The 23,096-nt window shown below is 36.0% G+C and overlaps 1 protein-coding gene across 8 annotated transcripts in view; it reads left to right on the forward strand.

Annotated features, from left to right (window-relative positions):
• Positions 1-23,096, forward strand: part of PIK3CB (phosphatidylinositol-4,5-bisphosphate 3-kinase catalytic subunit beta) — a 199,898-nt gene that overhangs the window by 114,521 nt on the left and 62,281 nt on the right. For all 8 annotated transcript variants that reach the window (XM_073899405.1, XM_073899403.1, XM_025881567.2 and 5 more), the window contains 4 exons: positions 9,864-10,115; positions 11,531-11,627; positions 15,394-15,524; positions 17,739-17,789. In XM_073899405.1, coding sequence (XP_073755506.1) covers positions 9,864-10,115; positions 11,531-11,627; positions 15,394-15,524; positions 17,739-17,789 — 531 coding nt within the window. The remainder of the gene's footprint in view (positions 1-9,863; positions 10,116-11,530; positions 11,628-15,393; positions 15,525-17,738; positions 17,790-23,096) is intronic.

Raw genomic sequence — 23,096 nt, forward strand, 5'->3', positions numbered from 1 at the left:
GGGAGCCCGATGCGGGACTCGATCCGGGGACTCCAGGATCATGACCTGAGCCGAAGGCAGTCGCTTAACCAACTGAGCCACCCAGGCGCCCCTAGTATAGAACTTTTCGAGTTTATTATACTTGAGTTTTTTTGAGCTTTGTAGCCACCTGATCCATAATTTTACTTCATTCCTTATATCTGAATTCTTTTAGAAGTTGGTTGATGGAATTACAGCTAGCATTTTTTTGTTTTGGTTCTTTAAATACTAAGTAATATTTTTTGAGTACTTATGGAGTAGACTCCTAAATGTTCTTACTCTCAAAAATTGTCAAAAACCAAGAGATGCTAACATTTTCAAGTTTAGCAATTTAAGTAGCTTGTTTTTATTACAAAAACATTGAAAAATATTCATTTCTTTAAACTTGTAATTTTTCTGAATAAACTATTCTGTATTCAAAAGGTGATAAATTCGTAAGTCTCGTAAATGTTCAGGGTCACCAAGAGTAAGGACTGAATAGAATTTTTATCCTCAAATTCATTCTGTCCTATCATACAAAAGATGCAAAATGTGTCTTATGTATATTTCATTTTATTTATGATTTACCGAATCCTACTTTACAAATGTTTGAGCTAAGTGTACGTGTGCTTGATCCCTCTCTGTCTCTTTGTCTCTCTCTCTCTCAACACATACACAGTGTCCCTATACAAAATTTTGACTTTTTAGAAAATAATTGAGGATATTTAATAGTCAAAAAAGTCAGGAGCAAGATTCACAGTAAGTATGTATATAGTAAGATTCTCCATAACTGCTTGATGTTGGACTACAGATTTTGCTCTCTTGCAATATAGCTGGTGGTCAAAACAAAGAAAATGTGATCAGTTATATTCAGAAACTCCTAAGATAAACAAACTAGTAATTCAGGTGTTTGGAACTCATCCTGATACTACTATAAATTGAGAGATATTAGTGGTTCCTTCTGAAGGAGACGCAGTAGGAGATAGAGTGGGCACCAACACCCATACTAGCATCATTACAGTAGATAAAATAATGTTTCACATCTTTCTTTTTTTAAAAAATTTAAATTCAATTTAATTAACATATAGTATATTAGTTTCAGAGGTAGAATTTAGAGATTCATTCATTTTTTTTTTTAAAGATTTATTACTTTAAAGAGAGAGAGAACACATGAGTGGGGAGAAGGGGAGAGGGAATCTCAAGTAGACTCCCTCCTGAGCGCGTAGGCTGAAGCAGGGCTTCAAATCATGACCCTGAGATTGTGACCTGAGCCAAAACCAAGAGTTGGATGCTTAACCAACTGAGCCACCCAGGCGCCTCTCACATATCTTTCATATATATTTATTTATTTATTTGACAGAGAGAGAGAGCACAAGTAGGCAGAGCGGCAGGCAGAGGGAAAGGGAGAAGCAGGCTCTCTGCTGAGCAGGGAGCCCGATGCGGGGCTCGATTTCAGGACCCTGGGATCATAACCTGAGCTGAAGGCAGCCATTTAAACAACTGAGCCACCCAGGCGCCCCCACATACCTTTCTTTTATAGAATCTTTTCACTGGTTAGGCTTAAAATATAATATTGACAGTACAATAGGAAAAGTCATTTTTTAAAAGATTTATTTATTTTGAGAGAGAGAGAATGCAGGCAGGGAGGGGCAGAGGGGGAGAGACTCTTTTTTTTTAAATTTTATTTTATTATGTTAATCACCATACATTACATCATTAGTTTTTGATGCAGGGTTCAATAATTCATTGTTTGCATTTAACACCCAGTGCTCCATTCAATATGTGCCCTCTTTAATACCCATCACCAAGCTAACCCATCCCCCCACCCTTCTCCTCTAGAACCCTCAGTTTGTTTCTCAGAGTCCGTAGTGGGAGAGAGAGTCTTAAGCAGACTCTGTACTGAGCACAGAGCCCAGGACCCTGAGATCGTGACCTGAGCCGAAACCAAGAGTCAGAGGCTTAACCAACTGTGCCACCCAGGCACCCCAGGAAAAGTCATTCTATAAGAGACCAAAGTAATTCAGTCTAGGTATTATACTCAACTATGTGATGGTTTATCTTTAATTGAATGGTAATATTTGAACTTCCCAAAGAAATAAATATATTGTGTATCTTTCAGGAAATTCTGTACACATATTTTTACCTCAGACTGGGTTTTGGGTAAGGTTGAGGCAGCAGAGACTTTTCTGTGGCCATTTAAGGTCAGGTGAGCCTAGAGTAGAATTAAAGTAGTCTTAGGAACATCATGTTCCTATGGGGGGGAATCGTGTGAATAGATGACAACCCCCACCCCACCCCCCATACATCTTTACTTGGAGATTTGTGGAGCATTACGTGCATATGAAGCAACCTGCATTTTTCTGGGAGAAAAATACTCTTTAAACCCTTTACTTCATCCTAACATATATGCCATCCTCAATCTGCCCACTGACATGACTTCGCAATTTAGTAACAATGATCTGTATTTGGTGAGTATTGGATTCTGATTTTTTTTGTTAGCTACATAATTTGATCTTTCTCATTACTTCCCTTATCTTATAGATAATAATAGACTAGTATTTCATTATTCTAGTATTTTATCATTTCTAAATAGAATAGATTGACAGACAGGAGGTATCCATCAAAGCATGTCATCTTCAGTTAACAGAAAACCTAACCCAAAAAAAGGAGCTTAAATAGGGGTTTTACATTATTTTTTTAAATAGTTTTATTGAATATGAGGAAGGCTCATCTTATAGGAGAGTAAATGGTTATGCAAGTTTTCAGCAGTTAATTAAAGGTAAGAAATGTTCTTGCAGTGATAAAAGAATAATTTTACATTTGAGACTGGTCAGTCATGGTGCTGGTTGATTCCAAAACATGTAGTATGGAGGAAAGGCAGGTAATTAGGTTTATCCAGCATATGGACTTCGGATGAGTGTGACAGAGAGAGACACATCGGCAGAGTTTTGGTGAAGGCAAAGGCAGACAAAGGTGATAGAGAAAAGCAGGGATTGGGGGGATGTGTTGGTCACTGAAATGGAGGCCTTAAAGAGGGCAAGCAGATTTTCCCATAGGAGTGTCAGAGTGAGTTGGAAGGGAGGTGGGTAGAGATTGAGATGTAGCAGTTAGTGATTTGGAGATCTGGGGTGTGGCAAAGTCAAATTCTGGATGTGTTTGGGTTTGTGTGGCTGAGGGGAAGGAGAGGAAGTACTGTGGAGGTTTTGAGGTCACAGAACTCAGAGGTCAGATGGATTGTTTGCTTGAGGCATGTGGGCCTTGCCTCAGCAACACCTCTTAGTGTTTTTCCTCTCGTTTGGATTCTTCACATCGTGGAAAACAATTATTGATATCCTCTTTGTAAGAAAATTCAAAAAACTGTACCTCCTTTGCTTATGATTCTCAAACCGTTGCCTGTAGCCCAGATAGCTCTTTCAGTTCCAGACTCCTCTTTTTACATCCTCAGTACACATTTCTAAAGCCAACTTTATTTATTGTTCCCCAACTCATTCTCTTAACTCCTTTAACTACTTTTCCTCTTATATTTGGTAAAGCAACTGGAGTCGCCACTCTCCCTTACCTATCATATTTAATCAATTGATCACACACTGTTGATCCTACCTCATTGAAATACTTTACTATCCATTCTTTACTCTTTGTCTTCCTGAACATTTCATAGTTTAAGCCTTTACTGTAAATCTCTCCCTGAATTACAGCAACAGCCTCCGCCACTGATCTCCTTGCCTCTGTTTTCACACCTTACCTTACACCCAGACTTTTACCTTACCTGAAAACAAAGTTGTCTTTCAGTGGTTTAAATTCTTTTTTTTTTTTTAAAGATTTTTATTTATTTATTTGACAGAGAGAGACAGCGAGAGAGGGAACACAAGCAGGGGAGTGGGAGAGGGAGAAGCAGGCTTCCCGCTGAGCAGGGAGCCGATTCGGGGCTTGATTCCAGGACCCTGGGATCATGACCTGAGCCAAAGGCAGATGCTTAATGACTGAGCCACCCGGGTGCCCCCATCTTTAAAATATTTTAAAATTATTATTCTAGAAAGTATCACACAAAATAGCTGGATGGTCTAAATTTAAGATCTAAATACAGGCATAACACCAAATGCTCACAATCAATCCAAAACTCATTAAATTTAATGCAAGTATGAGTGAAAATGAAAATCATTTTAAAAACAACCTTTCAGGGCACCTGGGTGGCTCAGTCAGTTGAGTGTTTCACTCTTGATTTCGACTCAGGTTGTGATCTCAGGGTCGTGGGATCTAGCCCCGCATTGAGCTCCACACTCAGTGTGGAGTCTGCTTGAGATTTTCTCTCTCCCTCCCTTTGCCCCTCCCCCCACTCGCATGTGCACACACACGAGTGCTCTCTCTCTCAAATAAAATCTTTTTTTAAAAAAAACCCATTCAAGGTTACCTGTTTTAAACAGTGTCAAAATTTAAATAAATAAGTAATAGACAATGTCAGTCAACTTTTTTTTTTTTTAAAGATTTTTTATTTATTTATTTGAGAGAGAGAGAATGAGAGACAGAGGGCATGAGAGGGAAGAGGGTCAGAGGGAGAAGCAGACTCCCTGCTGAGCAGGGAGCCCGATGCGGGACTCGATCCCGGGACTCCAGGATCATGACCTGAGCCGAAGGCAGTCGCTTAACCAACTGAGCCACCCAGGCGCCCTGTCAGTCAACTTTTAAGTCCATGTCTCTACACTACTTTAAATGCTATTTCCCTGTGTTCCCCGAAATAAAGCAAAAAGTCTGGGGATTCATTTTTACTCTGTAAAGAATATAACAATAATTATAAAGAAGGAATTATACAATAGCACTTTTACAAAATCTTTGCATTTTCCTTTATGCTGTACTCATAGTATCTAAACTATGAGACACTTACTATACTAGTATTTTTAATAGTCATGACAAAATAGAAATAACCATTATTCTATAAAGAAAACTGTAATTGCCTATAAGAACCAAATTATTTTCTCCTAAGCAATGAAGAAATGGTGCTATCATGAACTGCTCAATAAATGGCATTTATTGTTAGTAAAATTATATGGGAAGTAGGAAGAGCATAAAATCCAGATTTCGAAGTTTTCTTTTCATCCCTAATATACCTCAGGAAGATTGAGCACCAGTTTATAAACACACTGTGAATGGTAATTTTAGTTTATCAGGAGGTTAGGAAAGGTTCCACTACTATCACACCAGTCATTATCTTAAAAGGAGTTCAACAGGAGGAAAGGAAAGGAGTGCCTACTGCCTGGGCAAAGACAAACTCCCCTGGCATGCCTTAAGAACCGAAACCACTGTGGCACAGCTAGAGGCAGATGGGGGCCACGCTGGTGCTTGGGTTGGAGAGGTGTGCAGCAAAGTCATTGCCAATTAAGACTACTAAACAGGAATAGAATTTAAACCATTGGGCGCCTGGGTGGCTTGGCGGGAAGCCTGCTTCTCCCTCTCCCACTCCCCCTGCTTGTGTTCCCTCTCTCACTGTGTCTCTCTCTGTCAAATAAATAAATAAAATCTTAAAAATGTATTTTAAAGATAACATTATAAAATATAATCCAAGATCACATGAGAATGATAAATCACCAGTATTCTTGCTATCCTACCATAACTAGTTTTCTTTGTATTCATTTCTTTGCACCATCAAAATGTGAATATGCTTTTAGTGCGTATGTATTGTCTTTTTTTATTTTATTTTTCATTTAAGAGTACATTATAGGGGTGCCTAGCTGGCTCAGTTAGTGGAGCATGTAACTCTTGATCTCGAGGTTGTGAGTTCAAGCCCCACGTTGGGCATAGAGCCTACTTAAAAAAAAAAAATCAATATATTAAAACAAAATTTTAAATGATAAGATTACATCATAAACGAGTTTCCCCTTGTATTACAGTATAGGCTTGATTATGGATTGAAAGTAAGAAACATGAGTGTCTAAGTAGATGCTGGCACCATTCTCATTATGAATTGTTAGGTTCTGAAGAAGATTTTTGTTTGAGTTTGACATAGGAGAGAAATGCAAAGGTTTTATAGCCTGCTGGGGAGGGGTTTTTTCCAATTCAGAGAAGCAAAGGAGCAAGGTCTAAATACTTGGGAAATTGGAGCAAGATGGAACTACAGGTTTTGAGTAGAAGGAATAATCCCTTTTCTGTGAAGTTGAAGGGAATCAGGTGTGTGTTCAGATAAAAATTCTTGGTGGCCTGAGAATTTATCGCAAGTGCTTTTAGCAATTCTTTGTAATCCCTATTACTTTAATCTTTACTTATCAGATGGATTACTATGTAATAATAATCCATCTGTATTGGAATAAATAATTTTCTTCTCTTCAGCTTGAAATTTTTTTAAAGGAAAAATTCAAACGTACGCAAAAGTAGAGAGAATAGTGTAATCAACTTCCATGAACCCAACACCCAGCTTCAGTAGTTATTCTGATAGCTTTTTAATAGCTTTTCTTTTTAATTAGCTTTTTAGTGATTTTAACTTATCTAACCCTTTAATCTGTGTTTATTTTTATTTTAAGATTTTATTTATTTTGAGAGAATGTGTGTGCAAGCAGGAGGGGGAGGGGCAGAGGTAGAAGGAGAGAGAGACTATCTTAAGCAGACCCCACGCTGAGCACAGGTCATGGTCTCGGGGTTGTGAGATCGGCCCCACATCAGGCTCTGAGCCATCCAGGCACCCCAATCTGTGTTTATTTTGTAGGAGTTAGATAAATGAATACTGTTGATTAAAGTAAGCCATTCTTGCCCTGTTACATTATGAAATGTGTAGTCTACTAACCTATAGTTTTAGTTATGCAATTATAATTTTAAAAATTGATGGTATTACTTAAAATTTTGTATTTCTTTTTAAATATGTTTCTGTATCTTTAGATAGAATGGGTATTCTTGATACTCCTTTTCAAAATGATAGTAACTCTTCTAATAAGTCAATTTTTATTGATAAGCCCATTTTAAATTAAAGACGAACCTATATATTCACATGTATTCGTTCAGTAAACAGTAAATTGAGTACTACTGTATGCTAATATCACATTTGAATAAATCAATATAAAAACATTTGACCATAAAGTATTTCATTAAGTCAGTGTTTTTTTTTTTAAAGATTTTATTTATTTATTTGAGAGAGAGAATGAGAGATAGCATGAGAGGGAAGAGGGTCAGAGGGAGAAGCAGACTCCCCGCTGAGCAGGGAGCCCGATGTGGGACTCAATCCCGAGACTCCAGGATCATGACCTGAGCCGAAGGCAGTCGCTTAACCAACTGAGCCACCCAGGCACCCCAGTCTGTGTTTTAGTATTGTTTTTAGTTCTACTTTCACCACTCATTTTTTAACTTATTAGTCAACCAATTTTATTGATGTATAGTTGACACACAATGTTAAATTAATTTCAGGTGTATAGCATAGTAATTGTACAACTCTATGCAGTATGCTACGCTCACTACAAGTGTGGCTACGATATGTCACCATACAACACTGTTACAGTACCATTGATTATATTCCCTATGCTCTACCTTTCATCCCTGTGACTTGTTCATTCCATATCTGGAAGCCTGTACCTCCTCCCCTTCACCCATTTGCCCATCCCCTTCCCCTATCCCCTCTAGCCACCATCAGTTTTTCTCTGTATTCATGGGTCTTTTCCTGCTTTGTTTTTAGATTTCACATATAAGTGAAATCATGTGGAATTTGTCTTTCTGACTTATTTCACTTAGCATAATACCTTCTAATGTTGCAAATGACAAGATCTCATCCTTTGATATGGCTGAGTAATATTCCATAACACACACACACACACACACACACACACACACACAGCACATCTTTATCCATTCATCTGTGGATGGACACTTGGGTTGCTTACATATCTTGTCTATTATAAATAATGTTGCAATAAACGTAAGGGTGTATACGTCTTTTCAAACTAGTTTTTTTGTTTTCTTTGGGTAAATAATACCCAAAGGGTATGTAGCTGTTGGATCATATGATATTCCTATTTGTGATTTTTCAAGGAACTTTCATGCTGTTTTCCACAGTGGCTGCACTAAGCTACATTCCCACCAACAGTGCACAAGGATTCCCTTTCTCCACGTCCTCATCAGCATTTGTTGTTTCTTGTTTTGATTCTAGCCATCTGACAAGTATAAGGTGATATCTCATGGTTGTTTTGATTTGCATTTTCCTGATGATTAGTGATGTTGAGCATCTTTTCATGTGTTTGTTGGCCATCTGAATGTCTTCTTTGGAAAAATGTCTGTTCAGGTCCTCTGCCTATTTTTTAATTGGATTGTTTGATTTTTGGGAGGTGTTGAGTTGTATAAGTTCTTTATATATTTTGAATATTAACCCCTTATTAGGCATATCATTTGCAAATATCTTTTCCCATTCAGTAGACTACTTTTGTTAGGTTGATGGTTTCCTTTACTGTGAAAAAGCTTTTTATTTGGTATAGTCCCAGTAGTTTATTTTTACTTTGTTTCCTTTGCTGGAGGAAACATATCTAGGAAAATGTTGGTAAGGCCAGTGTCCAAGAAATTGCTGCCTCTGTGGGAGTAATTTGAGTTCTGTGGTTTCAGGTCTCACATTTAGGTCTTTCATCCATTTTGAGTTTATTTTTGTATGTGGTGTAAGAAGATGGTCCAGTTTCATTCTTTTCTTTGTAGCTGTTCAGTTTTTCCAGCACCATTTATTGAAGAGACTATCTTTTCCCCATTGTTTATTCTTGCTTCCTTTGTTGTAGATCCATTGACCAAGTAAGTGTGGGTTTATCTCTGGGCTCTCTGTTCTGTTCCATTGATCAGTGTCTTTGTTTTTGTGCCAGTACCATACTGTTTTGATTACTTCAGTTTTGTAGTGTTATCTTGAAGTCTAGGATTGTGACGCCTCCAGCTTTGTTCTTTCTCAAGGTTGCTTTGGCTATTTGGGAGTCTTTTGTGATTCTGTATACACTTTAGGATTATTTGTTCTAGTTCTGTACTACTCACTTTTAAGTTTAGAGATAATTGGGTTATGTCATTTAAAAAACTATATAAATGAGTGAGTAAAATTTTCCGGGACATTGCACATATGTCCTGCATCACTGTGGACCTGTGTCTTTAGGAAAAAATGAAAACGATGTGTAGGATAGTTGTAAATATGGATAGAATATCTTTAAGAAGGTGGCTCTTGGGGGCGCCTGGGTGGCTCAGTTGGTTAAGCCACTGCCTTCGGCTCAGGTCATGATCCTGGAGTCCCAGGATCGAGTTCCGCATCAGGCTCCCTTCTCAGTGGGGAGTCTGCTTCTCCCTCTGACCCTCCCCCCCCTCATGCTCTGTCTCTCATTCTCTCTCTCTCTCAAATAAATAAATAAATATTAAAAAAAAAAAAGAAAAAGAAGGTGGCTCTTGTAACGACCAGTTCGTACATTATTTAGAATTAGAAAGAGACTCTGGAGACGTTTTATCCATCACTTAATTTCCAGTTATACAGAAGAATAAGGCAAGACCCCAAGTAAATGCAGTCAGTGGAGGTGAGCATATGATAATAGTTTTTATACTTATGGTCTTGGTTTCTACTGATCTGTTTATACCATTGAGACATAGTGCATTTTTTAGTTGGTTTACTTATTAAGTGAAAGATAGATTAAAATAACAATTCAGTGAATTATATACTGATTACTTACAGCCTGATGGTTCTATGGAAAAGTTTTTCCTAGAGTTGGTGCCCTCTAGGAAATGTACTGGCATTTCACTAAATTATATTAACTGCTACAGTACATGTTTTTTTTATTTGGTTGAATGTAAAAACTGTTACAGTACATGTTTGTTTTTCAGAGTAAAGGTGTTTCAGTGGTGCAGTATTCATAATTCTGTGTTTGCTTTTGTCTCCCTCATTACAGGTTCATGTCAGGGCTGGCCTTTTTCATGGTACTGAACTCCTCTGTAAAACCATTGTAAGCTCAGAGATATCAGGGAAAAATGATCACATTTGGAATGAACCACTGGAATTTGATATAAATACATGTGACCTTCCACGAATGGCTCGATTATGTTTTGCTGTTTATGCAGTTTTGGATAAAGTGAAAACGAAAAAGTCGACTAAAACTATTAATCCCTGTAAATATCAGACCATCCGGAAATCTGGGAAAGTGGTAATTATACACTACTGAAAAATTTTTACAATGGAATAATTTTAAGACTCTTTGAAATAATTGAGTAACGTGAAATTATAGCATATAACTTTGGTCTCTATGAAGTGATTTTAAAAAGATGATAAATCTTCATTTTTATGTCTTGCTCATTTATTTCTCTTTTGGCAGATTATTTTAGCAAATATCATAAGTGTTCCATTATAAATATAATACTTTAGAAAATATAGATAAAAAAGAATGAAAATATTAAGAAAATTATATTTCCACAGTACCTTAATTGAAATTCTGTGTGCCACATATGCTTGAACATTCAGAATTTTGTGAATTTTAGAAAGATCATACAACATACTTTACTCAGCACACCTGTGGGGCCTGGGGCACAAATCTGTAATCAAACACATCACTAGCTGTGAATATGAATATTCACATTAAATGAGACAAATGCAGAATATCAGTTAACTTCATGCCATTTCTGGCCATGTTTTGCTGTCATATGAATTATGAATAAACATAATTATGAATTATGAATGAACCACAAATTGTTCTCCAGTAGAGGTTGTACCAGTTTGTACTCTATTTATAAAATATTTTATATTTAAACTTTTAGTTTTCAGTTTCTTAGATTTTGAAATTGTGGAAAAAGGATGGTGTACCTCTTCTCATATTCTCATCTTCCATTTCATATTTTTAGTCCCGTCTTTTTCATTTTTCTTTAAGTTTATGAAAAGTTGTTTTGGAGGGATGGGGACATGAATTTTATATGTTTTAAAAAAACTGGTTACTACATGAATTTGTGTCCTTTATTCTTTAACGTAAGAATTAAGCAGGCTTTTCCTCTGGTTATTATCATACAGTTTTTTAAAAATAAATTTTAGGGTGTAAAAGTCACAGAAGAGGTACTTCCTTAGTATTTTTTCTTACACAGATAAAGAATTTTACTCAAAGTATTTGACTATAAGGTTTTTTGATACACTGTGACCAAGTTAATTGGTCTAGGTGTCTATGCTTCCTTTTAAGAAATACAAATAAGTTTTACAATGCCTGCAGACATTGCCTTCTCCTACATTAAGGTTTACTGAGGCTTAAAGCTCATAAAACTTATAACCTGACATATCACACGTATTTTCTTGAATCATTAAAAATTCCTCATCTTTTACAATGTTTATACAATAAATAATGTTTTTTGGATACATTATTTCATGATGAAACATTAATTGGCTTTCAGAGTTTTCTTGAACCATTGTAAAGATCTTGAACATTTTTCCGTGTATATCTTGTTTTATTTTGGATATTTTGGAAATCATCTGGAACTTTAGAAATTTCTCGATCTAAATGTTTGAAACAAAGGGCATGTACATGTTTACACGCTAAAGTTCTTTTTCAGCATATTTATGCAGTGCTATCTTTTTCAACAGCATTATCCTGTAGCATGGGTAAATACGATGGTTTTTGACTTTAAAGGACAGTTGCGATCTGGAGACATAATATTGCACAGCTGGTCTTCATTTCCTGGTAAGACTTATATCCTAATCCTTAAAGAGTAACTTTTGGCATGTGGACTAGTTAATGTTTCTTTATGACTCACTATTCTTTCAGTTTAGTAAAGAAACATCTTTTCGTATCTTTAAATTTATTCTAAAACAGATTCCCACAGATTGTTTTAATGTATTTAAAAAAGTGATTTGTATCTGAATATATTTGTTATCTCGGTGAATATGTTCTTGCTTTAAAAGTTTTATTTTTATAGATTTTGGAGAAATTCTCCTAAGGAACAGTGTCTTCTCTATAACAACCCTTTTGCTTGTAGTTGTACTAAATTTCTACACTAATAGAAGGAATATTCACTAATATGGGAAGAATAGTAAAAACACAGTAAGTAAGTGTTTAGTTGGCTTTAACCTGAAATTTGAGCTAAGAGGAGCACCTTCCGTATGCCTATATTTCTGAAATATTCAGAGCACCCCAACAAGGTAGATAGTTTTATCTCCATTATCTCCATTTTATCTCCATTTACATATCTCCGTTTTACAGATGAGAAAAGTGAACCTTAGAGATAAGTTAGTTAAGTCTTACAGATTGGTTCAAAAGTAAGATTTGTACAAAAGACTGCTTGATTCTTTCCATTATTCCATACTGCTTTTCCTGAGTGTTTGAAATTTTTAGTGTAAACTTCGCATTATAATAGTGGTTTTCTTTTTTTCCCCCCTGCCTTCATAGTTCTTTAATATAATTAATAAAATTATGAACTTACTTGCATTTTAAAAGTATTTGTGGGTGACAAACATTTGAAAATACTCATTTATTAGTAGTTGACATCTGAGAAATTGGCTTTAGATAATCAGTTATTCACAGACACATTTAAAACTCATGTTCTAATATTTTATGTGTGTATATGTTCTTCAGTTTCTACCCTTTCCTCCATATACCTGAAATAGTTTTTACTAATCATGTTTTCCCCCAAATATAGGAGAGAAGTGTGCATTTACACATTTTTTAAGATTTTATTTATTTACTTGACAGAGAGATACATTGAGAGAGGGAACACAAACAGGGGGAGTGGGAGAGGGAGAACAGGCCTCCCACTGAGCAGGGAGCCTGATGTGGGGCTTAGTCCCAGGACCCTGGGATCGTGACCTGAGCTGAAGGCAGACGCTTAATGACTGAGCCGCCCAGGCGCCCCCATTTATACATTTCTTAAGAGTAACTATGAGCTTCATAGTTAGAGTAAAAATTATGCATTTCAGCAGTTAACACTGTTTTGAAAATTTTAATTTAGACTCACACATGTTCTCCAGAATCACCAAGCAACTTGACTGGTATTTTTAGCAAAATAGACAATTTTAGGCACTATTAACTTGGCTTACCATGAGCCTGACTTCATCTCTAACAAAATGTAATATGAAAAATAATAAATGAACACATTTGCTATACGTGTATCAGCTCTAGAATTGTCACTTTATCCCAGTAGGAGTGAAGCTGAAACAAAGGAACTTCAAATCTATTGTCTGGAGTCCCTAGGCCATCATTAAATGGTATATAATCACATTGCTGGTTGCTTTTGTATCTTCCAGATTTCTTCGTGTATACACTAGGAAATACAAATGTAGATTTCTATTTTTCTTCCTATTGTTAAAGTAGCATTCTGTGCAGTGTTCTCCTTTTTGCCCTTTTAACTTAGTATCTATATAGAGTACTGCTGCTATTCTTTTTTTTTTTTTTTTAATTTTTTTTTTTTTGTGAGAGAGAGAGAGAGAGAGAGAGAGAGAGAGAGCACATAAGAGGGGGGAGGGTCAGAGGGAGAAGCAGACTCCCTGACGAGCAGGGAGCCCGATGCGGGACTTGGTCCAGGGACTCCAGGATCATGACCTGAGCCGAAGGCTGTTGCTTAACCAGCTGAGCCACCCAGGCGCCCTACTGCTGCTGTTCTTAAAGCAGACTTACCTTTTGATAATTTAAGCAGTGTTACAATGAATAATCTTGCGTATGTGCAGGTATATATGTCTAAGATAAATTCATAGAGGTGGGTCTATTGAGTTAAAGAATAAATACTTGGTTGTACACCTGAAGCTGATATAACATTCTATGTTAACTAACTGGAATTAAAATAAAAACTTGGAATTTTAAAATGAAAACAAGAATAAATACATTTGTAATTTTGATAATCACAAATTGTTCTCCAGTAGAGGTTGTACCAGTTTGTACTCTATTTATAAAATATTTTAGTGTGCCTTTTGTAATTACTTTTAAGCAAGGTTACCTCTCTATGTTTGGGGCTAATAAGAATACTAAAATGCTACATTTTACTTTGTTTTTTTATTTTTATTTTTTTTTAAGATTTTATTTATTTATTTGACAGAGAGAGAAAAAGCAAGAGAGAGAACACAAGCAGGGGGAGTGGGAGAGGGAGAAGCAGGCTTCCTGCTGAGCAGGGAGCACGACCCGGGGCTCGATCCCAGGACCCTAGGATCATGACCTGAGCCGAAGGCAGATGCTTAATGACTGAGCCACCCAGGTGCCATACATTTTACTTTAGATAGATTGTGTATGATAGGACAAAGGAGTATAATGCTACCAGATAGTATAAGTATAGGATTTTAATTTGCTGAGAAATCTGTCTGCTTTAGAGGTATATAAATGATGAGAATTGCTTCCTTCTGGGTGATAACAGAATCAGAAATTTGAGAGTATTAAACAACTCAAGCAAAGAATTGATCAATGAGCTGAAACTTGGAAATACTCTATAAAGATTTTCTAGCCGGGCTCCTGAGTGGCTCAGATGATTAGGTGTCTGCCTTCATTTCAGTTCAGGTCACTATCTCCAGGTCCTGGGACTCCCCCCCACCACCCCCCAATTGGGCTTCCTGCTCAGCAGGGAGTTTGCCTCTCCCCCAGCTCGTGCTCGCTCTCTCTCAAAATGAATAAATAAAATCTTTAAAAAAATATTTTCTAGCATTGGTAAATAATTGAGTATGCATAATATTTGGACATTAGGCCTGGACACAATGGATTTTTATTTCCTTAGGAGAGAACAGCTGTGCTAAAAATCAGTATAAGGAAGGAGGTAATAGTTTGGAGAGGAGAGACTTTAGGTTGTACTGCTAATTCTGTTCTCTTGAGTTTACTGTCTCTTCAACAGTTACTTATCTGTGAAATGAAAAAGTTTAATGAGAACATTGAAATCTAAGATTCCCATGCCCAATTCTGTGAATGGACTGTGGTGGAACAGAGGGAGTGCCTTAAAGAAATAAGCAGTTCATTTGGTTAAAGGAGTACCACTTGAATGGAGTGTTGCAGAAACTACCAGAGAGCCCTTTAACTGTATCAGCAGTTTATGGGATAATTGAGGAGCATAAACAACATTAGATTTGTCCAAAAGAATGTTGTTGATGACTCTCAAAATACCAGTTTGGGTACTGTGATGACCAGGGAAGATAAGGAATCCATATACGTGATGAAGTAATAAAAAAATTCTATGGGTCACCTTATTTTGATGGAGAGCAATTCCAGTTAAGTTTTTTTTTTTTTCCAAGATTGAGGATACTTGTTAAATTTGCAGAGGGGGGGGCAGATATTTTTATAAACTTTCTCATTTTAGAGATGTATGTAAACTCACATTCAGTTCTTGTGTCAAGTATTACAGAAAATTAGAGGCTTACTGATAAAATTGTCTGCCAAATTCCTTAGGTGACATACTTTTAAAATAATTTTCTCTTAAGGATTTATTTTAGTTTAGTTTTAAAAACATTTTTTAAGAATCAAAATTATTTGCATATTTTAGATGAACTTGAAGAAATGTTGAATCCGATGGGAACTGTTCAAACAAATCCATATACTGAAAATGCAACAGCTTTGCATATCAAATTCCCAGAGAATAAAAAACAACCTTATTATTATCCTCCCTTTGATAAGGTAAGCTCATTATTTAAAGGACCACTATGCATGAAAATCACTGAATCATTAGTTCTTGGCTCTGCATGTTTATGGTTTAAGCTTTACATGTTTGTTTCTCTTCCAAACGTCACATACATTGGCAGCTTGATTCAGTGGAAAGACCACTGAGCCTGGAGCCAACTAAACTTGTATTTAATCTTGGCTTTATCACTGACCAGGTGAGACATAATATCTCTGGAGGTCAGATTTCTCACTTATAAAATGAGGAAGTCATAATTGTTCTCTGAGGTTCTTTTGAATTTAAAACGCTATAAATGCATTCGTGTAAGTCTGAGCATGTGAAATATACACTGAAGCTTGCCCAGCATGTTAGTTTAGGGATTAAAGACATAGTCACTGCTGTGTTAGAATTGGTATTCAAAGAACAAATGATTTATGTTGAATGTTACTATTAGTAGACTTCCTAAGGTACTGTTATTTGTGTAGAATCTATAGCAAGGACTTCCATTTCTAAACACATTTCTTTAGTATACAAACTGCTTATCTTGAGTATCAGGGGGGTATCTGGTGGAGTTGAAAATGGGGCTATGCTAATTTACATTCTGAGAGCTAAGCTGTCATATGTTTTATCTTAAGGTTTGGCATCTTTGTTTGAGGTATGATTGATGCGATTTTTATGAGAAAATCTTGGAGCAAATTCTCAGATAGTAACAAGTTTATTTCCTTAAATCTATGTGAAAATAAGATTCCTTTTTAAAAATTGATATTATACTGAATAATATTCAAGTTAATCTATCTTTTAACTTATTTGTATCTTAAAATTCAGCATTATCAGACCTGTATAAATTTTTAAAGTAATATGTAAATTAAATTTGTTATCTAATGTATCTTCTTCAGTTCTCATTTTAATTGAATTTTATCCACATAAGAAATGATTTTCTGATCAGTAATATACAGCCAAATTAAATTTTGTGGTTAGTACAGTAGAAATCCCAAAAATGTCAAGAACCGTATACCTTAGTGTTGAGTAGAAAAAGGTACATTTTGAATCATCCGTTGCATTCATGCCATGGCTTTATTTCTTGAGGATAGCAATTTAACCAGAAGGCATCGCTACTTGTGATACATTTTATACTCCAAGCTGTGACTACTTTTGTGTTCACTTATAGTATGTGTTCAGCAATCAGTTATAGTTTCTTTTGGATCAAATGAGGTGCTTTTTGAAGCATTTTTACAAATAGAATATCCTATGCAAATACAAGTAGTTTAGAAGTCCAGTTCTTTAAAATGTTTTATTTCAGCATTGCTTAAGTCACTAAACTTTCCTTTTGCCTTTGTAATCTCTTAGAGAGTCTGTCTTTGAAGATCAATTTGGGATAGAGGATTTTGTCTTTAAATATGTATAAATATATTTATACTTACTGGGTTTTTAAAAATTGTATAATTTATATGTGATCATTTAAAAAATCAAATAAGACAGAAAAAGTGAAAGTTCCCTGTATTCTTTTTATTTAATTTAATAATTTTTGTTGTGATCACTTGTGTATATTTTGCTTTTCAAGACAATTTTATGGTTCTTGATAATTTTAATAACTCATTTTGTCATAACAACTGTATGAAATAGGATAGGAGTTATCACTATACATTTGAGGATACAGTTAAATTATTCATTTACGATTATATAATTCAGTAACTGGATATAAATCTTCAGATTCTTTAACCACTGATTTTCCCATCTTTTCAAGAATCAGAGCCCGTTTTGAACTTAATGAATTCAAAAGATATTTTTAGACTATCTCTTGATACTCTACTTTTGTTAATTTAGAAAAACCAATGGCAAATGACAAAAACTTATTTAGTAACTCTTACATACCTTTGCATTTTCTTAATCAGAAAATATTTACCTGTATTTAAAATTCTTTCACATACCGAAGAAAAATTCTTTCACATACATGTTGAAGCCTTTGCTTATTTTATCTACAGACAATGCTAGTGCACCCTAGGAGTTACAGTCCCTTATAATAATACCATTGACTCTCAGTTGTCAGGAGTTTGAAGATTGGGAATCACCACATAATACCATTTTGCATTTAAAATTCATGTTTACATTATAAAGCATAGAAATGCCAGACCCTATATTGTTTCTTGTAGTCTAAGTACAATTGTAATCATATACAATTAAAATTTTACGAATACAAGTGCCAAAATTTAAAAAGTTTTTTTTTTTAACAGATAATCGAGAAGGCAGCTGAGATTGCAAGCAGTGACAGTGCTAATGTATCAGTAAGTATCAAGGTTTTAAAATGGCCCTGTCTTATAACACTGTGCTCATTTTTAGTTACCTTCATCTGATTTATGCTGAGGACTTACAGATGACTACTCTTATGCAAGAATAGCCTGTGAGTGTATATGAATATGTACATACTAATGTTTTGTTGAATGTCAGCTGTTTGTAGGTGGTCTGTGTTCAATGGTAAATCCTTTTCTGATATAAACACAGGTTTAGCAGCTAATTTTTTTTTTTAGTTTAATTAATTTATTTTTTAAAGTAGGCTCCACGCCCAACATGGGGCTTACTCAACAAACCGTTAGATCAAGAGTTGCATGTGCTACTGACTGACCCCCAGTAGCTAGTCTTTAAGAGATGCTATGGCACGTCCTCATAGATAAACAATACTGTTCTTGTGAATATTATTCAGTTGAATGAAGAGTTTGTAATTTTCTTTATTTTTCACATGTAACAGCAGATACAATTATACTAGGATTTACAGTGTTGTGGAACCAGGTTTCTTCCATCTTGCTGCTCTGTCATGTTAACATGCAGTTTCTATCTAGTGCTTCAACTTCTCAGAGTATTATGGTCCAGCCAGCAGGAACAGGAAAAGCAAGAGTAGAGGCCACACCTATTCTTTTTAAGGATATCATTAATACGCCTCATTGCTGTTCACATCTTATTAGCCAGGAATTAGTCACATGGCCATACTTTAAGAGGCTGGGAAATGTAGTCTTTGGTTGGCCAGGCATGTGCTTGACTAAGAGTAAGAGATTCTAGTTAATAAAGGAAGAGCAGAAAGAATACTGAGGGACAAACAGCAGTCTCTGCCATACATACTATGCCTGTCATTTCTACCCAGAGCTCTTGGGTGATCAGGTGCATTGTCAGCACTAATGTTTTGAAAAGAATCTTTTTTTTATTACCAGTAGGTCTCAGTAGTAAGCATAAAGTATTCAGTAAACCATGTTGTAAACAGATTTGCTGCCATCAGGCTTTGTTGTTCCATATATAGAACATAGGCAGAATAGATTTAGCATAATTCTTAAGTGTCCTAGGATTTTGGAAAGGTCATTGAGCACTGGCTTCACCTTAAAGTCACTAGCTATATTAGCCCCCTAAAAGAGAGTCAGTCTGCCCTTTGAAGCTTTGAAGCCAGGCATTGACTTCTGCTCTTTAGCTGTGAAAGTCATAGCATTCTCTTCTAATATAAAGCTATTTTATCTACATTTAAAAGCTGTTGTTTATTGTAGCCACCTTCATTAATGATCTTAGCTAGATTTTCTGGGCAACCTCCTGCAGCTTCTTATATTAACACTTCTCTTTGCATTTTTATAGCTTCTTTCCTTAAACCTCTTAAACCAAAGTCTGTTAGCTTCAAACTTCTGCAGCTTCCTCACCTCTTTCAGTCTTCATGGAATTCAAGAGAGTTAAGGCCTTGTTTGCATGAGGCTTTGGCTTAAGGGAATGGTGTGGCTGGTTTGATCTTTTATCTAGACCACAAACACTTTCTCCATATCAGCAATAAGTCTGTTTTGCTTTCCTGTTATTAATGTGTTCACTGGAGTAGCACTTTTAATTTCCTTCAAGGACTTTTCTTCTGCATTCACCACTTGGCTAATTTTTTGGCACATGAGGCCTAGCTTTTGCCTGTCTTGGCTCTCAACATGCCTTCTTACTAAGCTGTATCATTTCCAGCTTTTTATTTAAAGTGTGAGACATGCAACTCTTCCATTCACTCTAACACTTAGAAGCCATTGTAGGGTTATTAATTGGCTTAATGTCAATATTGTGTCTTAGAGAACGAGGAAGCCCTAGGAGAGGGAGAGAGATGGGAACAGCTGGTTGGTGGAGCAGTCAGAATAGACACAACATTTATTGATTAAGTTCGCCATTTTCTGTGGTATGGTTCATGGCACCCCTAAAGAACGAACGGTAGTAACAGCAAAGATCACTGACCACCGATCACCATGACAAATACAGTAATAATGAGAAAGTTTGAAATACTGAGAGAATTACCAAAATGAGACATAGAGACAGTGAGCAAATGCTGTTGGAAGAATGGCGCTGATAGACTTGCTTGATGCAGTTTTGCCACAAACCTTCAATTTGTAAAGAGTACAGCACAGTATCTGTGAAGTATAATAAAATAAGCCTGTACTAAAACAGATAATTACAGTTTTAGGTTTCAGAGATAGTAGTTATATAAGGATATCTTCATTCTAATTCCTCTTTTTGTTACCCTTTATTAGTCTTTATATTGATCCCCAAATATCAGAAAGGTAGTAACTGGTAACTTAATTTTTACTGTTTCTCTTATGCTTTACTACCACCTTACCTAAATCAGAAGGTTTCCTTCTTACTGAGGATACAGTATTCTGGCCCAAGTTTGATGTGCCTTTTTTTAAAATTGGGGGCATAGTACAATTGATAAATTGTGAAACCGAAAATTGAAGTTATTCCTGTAATTGCCCATCTACTTTTTATCCTCCAAGATAACTGTGTCAGCAGTTTAGCTTATAGGTACTAATCCTAATGCAATGTATGTATTTACATACCTTTATGTATAAATATATCTTTTTTTTAAAAATGAGATCTTTATAGTTTCTCCCTTTTTAATTTAATGCATTTTGTGCATCTTGGCTCTTTCAGAGGTCCACTTCTCTCTTTTTATTTTTTAAAAAGATGTATTTATTTTAGAGAACGAGAGAGAATAAGAGTGCAAGCGGAGGGAGAGGCAGTGGGAGAGGAAGAGAAATCCTCAAGCAGTCTCCCAGTGTGTGCAGAGCTCCTACCCAGGGCTCGATCCCAGGACCCTGATATCATGACCTGAGCCAAAATCAAGAGTCAGACGCTTAACTGACTGAGCCACCCAGGCACTCCCACTCTTCTCTTTTTAAAGCTTTTTCAACATTCTGTGGCATTATTAGCAGCTATTAGTTATTAAACATACATACTTCTGGTTTTTTTGCTTACTTCCCATTATTCTTTTTTTTTTTTTTTAAAGATTTTATTTATTTATTTGACAGAGAGACACAGCAAGAGAGGGAACACAAGCAGGGGGAGTGGAAGAGGGAGAAGCAGGCTTCCTGCGGAGCTGGGAGCCCAATGCGGGGCTCGATCCCAGGGCCCTGGGATCATGACCTGAGCCAAAGGCAGACGCCTGATGACTGAGCCACCCAGGCACCCCAACTTCCCATTATTCTTTACTAAAACAGTGTTGTTAAGGAATATTTTATAGATCTTTAAACATGTATTTTGTGGTTTTAAAATTTTTTTAATTAATTAATTAATTAATTAATTTAAGTAGGCTCTATGCCCAACTTGGGGCTTGAACTCACAACCCCGAGACCAAGAGTCGCATGCTACACTGACTGAACTGGCCAGGTGCCCCTACATACATGTATTTTATAGGATGGATTCTTAGAAGTGAAATTATTAGATCAAAAGTTCCCCTTTTTTAGAAAAAAAGAATTCTGCCAAATTGCGTACCTTAAAATACCTTAAAATTTATAACCCTAGCCACACTGCGGAAGAGTTAGTATTATTTTGCATATCTGCCAACCCTTTTAATATTTTTTAACCCTTTTAGTATTTTAATTCGTTGGACAAAATAATGGTGTCACACTACTTTAACTTGCATTTTTTAAAAGATTTTATTTATTTGTCAGAGAGAAAGAGCACAAGCAGGGGGAGTGGCAGGCAGAGGGAGAAGCAGACTCCCCATTGAGCAAGGAGCCCAATGCTGGACTCGAACTAATGCTGCTATGAACATGAATATACAAGTATCTTTTTAAGACTGTTTTCAATTCTTTGGATATATACCCAGAAGTGGAATTGCTGAATCATATTGTAGTTCTCTTTTTAATTTTTTTAAGGAACTGCTATACTGTTTTCCACCATAGCTGTACCATTTTACATTCCCACCAGCTACAAAAGCAATTTTTTTCACATCCTTGCCATCACTTTTGTGTTTTTTGATAGTAGCCATCCTAATAGGTGTTGGTATTTTTTAAAATAGATGTTTGCCAAGGATCTTGGGTCTGTAGAATAGGAAAAAATGTGATCCTTGTGAATTATGATTATAGAATTGGCAGCTTTTATCTTCTTATCTAATGGTTCTCAACCTGAGGCTAATTTGCCCTCTATGGGCCATTTGGCATTATCTAGAGGTTTTCTTGGTTGTCATAACTCAAGGGGTGGGGGTATTCCTGGCATCTAGTGGGTAGAGTTCAGGGGTCTGCTAAATTTCTACAATGTACAGGACCATCCTCCTACAACAAAATAATAATAGCACCGAGGTTTAGAAACCCTGCTCTAATCTAAAACATCTATGTTATAATTTTCTTATTTTTTTTACTGTGGAAACACAGGCATAAAATTTTAATGGTTGGCTTTAGAGTGCAGATGTGATGACTCAAGCCATTAGTTCACAAGTCCTAGAAATCTACCTAGGAAGTTTTCTTAGAAGAATGATTGGAGTTTTTACAGTCCTCAATTTTAGGGAAGGAAATACCAAACATTTAAAAAAAATTTTTTTTGACTTAACTGAAAATTTGCAGGAAGTATACAAAGAATTCCCATATAGCCTTCCTTCACCTTCACCAACTGTTAACATTTTGGCATGTTTGTTTTTGTTTTGTTTAAGATTTTAGTTACTCATTTGACAGAGCACAAGCAGGGGGAGCGGCAGGTAGAGGGAGAGGGAGAAGCAGACTCCCTGCTGAGCAGGGAGCCTGATATGGGGCTAGATCTCAGGACCCCCAGATTGTGCCTGAGCTGAGGGCAGATGCTTAACCGACTGAGCTGCCCAGGCACCCCAGCCAATAAAATAATAAATGTTTATTAAAACAAGTGGGTGAAAATTTGATGTGAAACAGGATAGTTAGTCCCAAAATAGGCCCATAAGATACTTCTTGTTAACTTATTATACCAGAAAAACCTAGTAGACTATCCTAATCAAGTGATAAAAATGAACATCAGTAGTAATAGGAGAAATTAACATTATTTGCCTCCTGATAAAATATAGTAAGAGGAACACTCCAGCACTTCAGTGTATTCATTCTAAAAATACATAGCTGGAATCTGATTAGGACAAAACATTAGGCAAATACATATTGAGTAATATTCTACAAAGTAATTGACCTGTATTCCTGGAAAATGTTAGAGTCAGTGAAGGTAAGGAAAGACTGAGGTACTGTTTTAGAATGAAGAAAACTAATAAATGACAACAAAATGCAACAAGTAACCTGGGTTGGATCCTGGACCTATAACTGGAAAAATTGAATGGAATGTGTGAATTATACAGTAGAACTATA

The sequence above is a fragment of the Callorhinus ursinus genome, unplaced genomic scaffold (genome assembly GCF_003265705.2).
Source record: "Callorhinus ursinus isolate GAN/ISIS: 27379988/994484 unplaced genomic scaffold, GSC_fseal_2.0 scaffold1, whole genome shotgun sequence".
In the NCBI taxonomy this organism is placed as follows: Eukaryota; Metazoa; Chordata; class Mammalia; order Carnivora; family Otariidae; genus Callorhinus; species Callorhinus ursinus.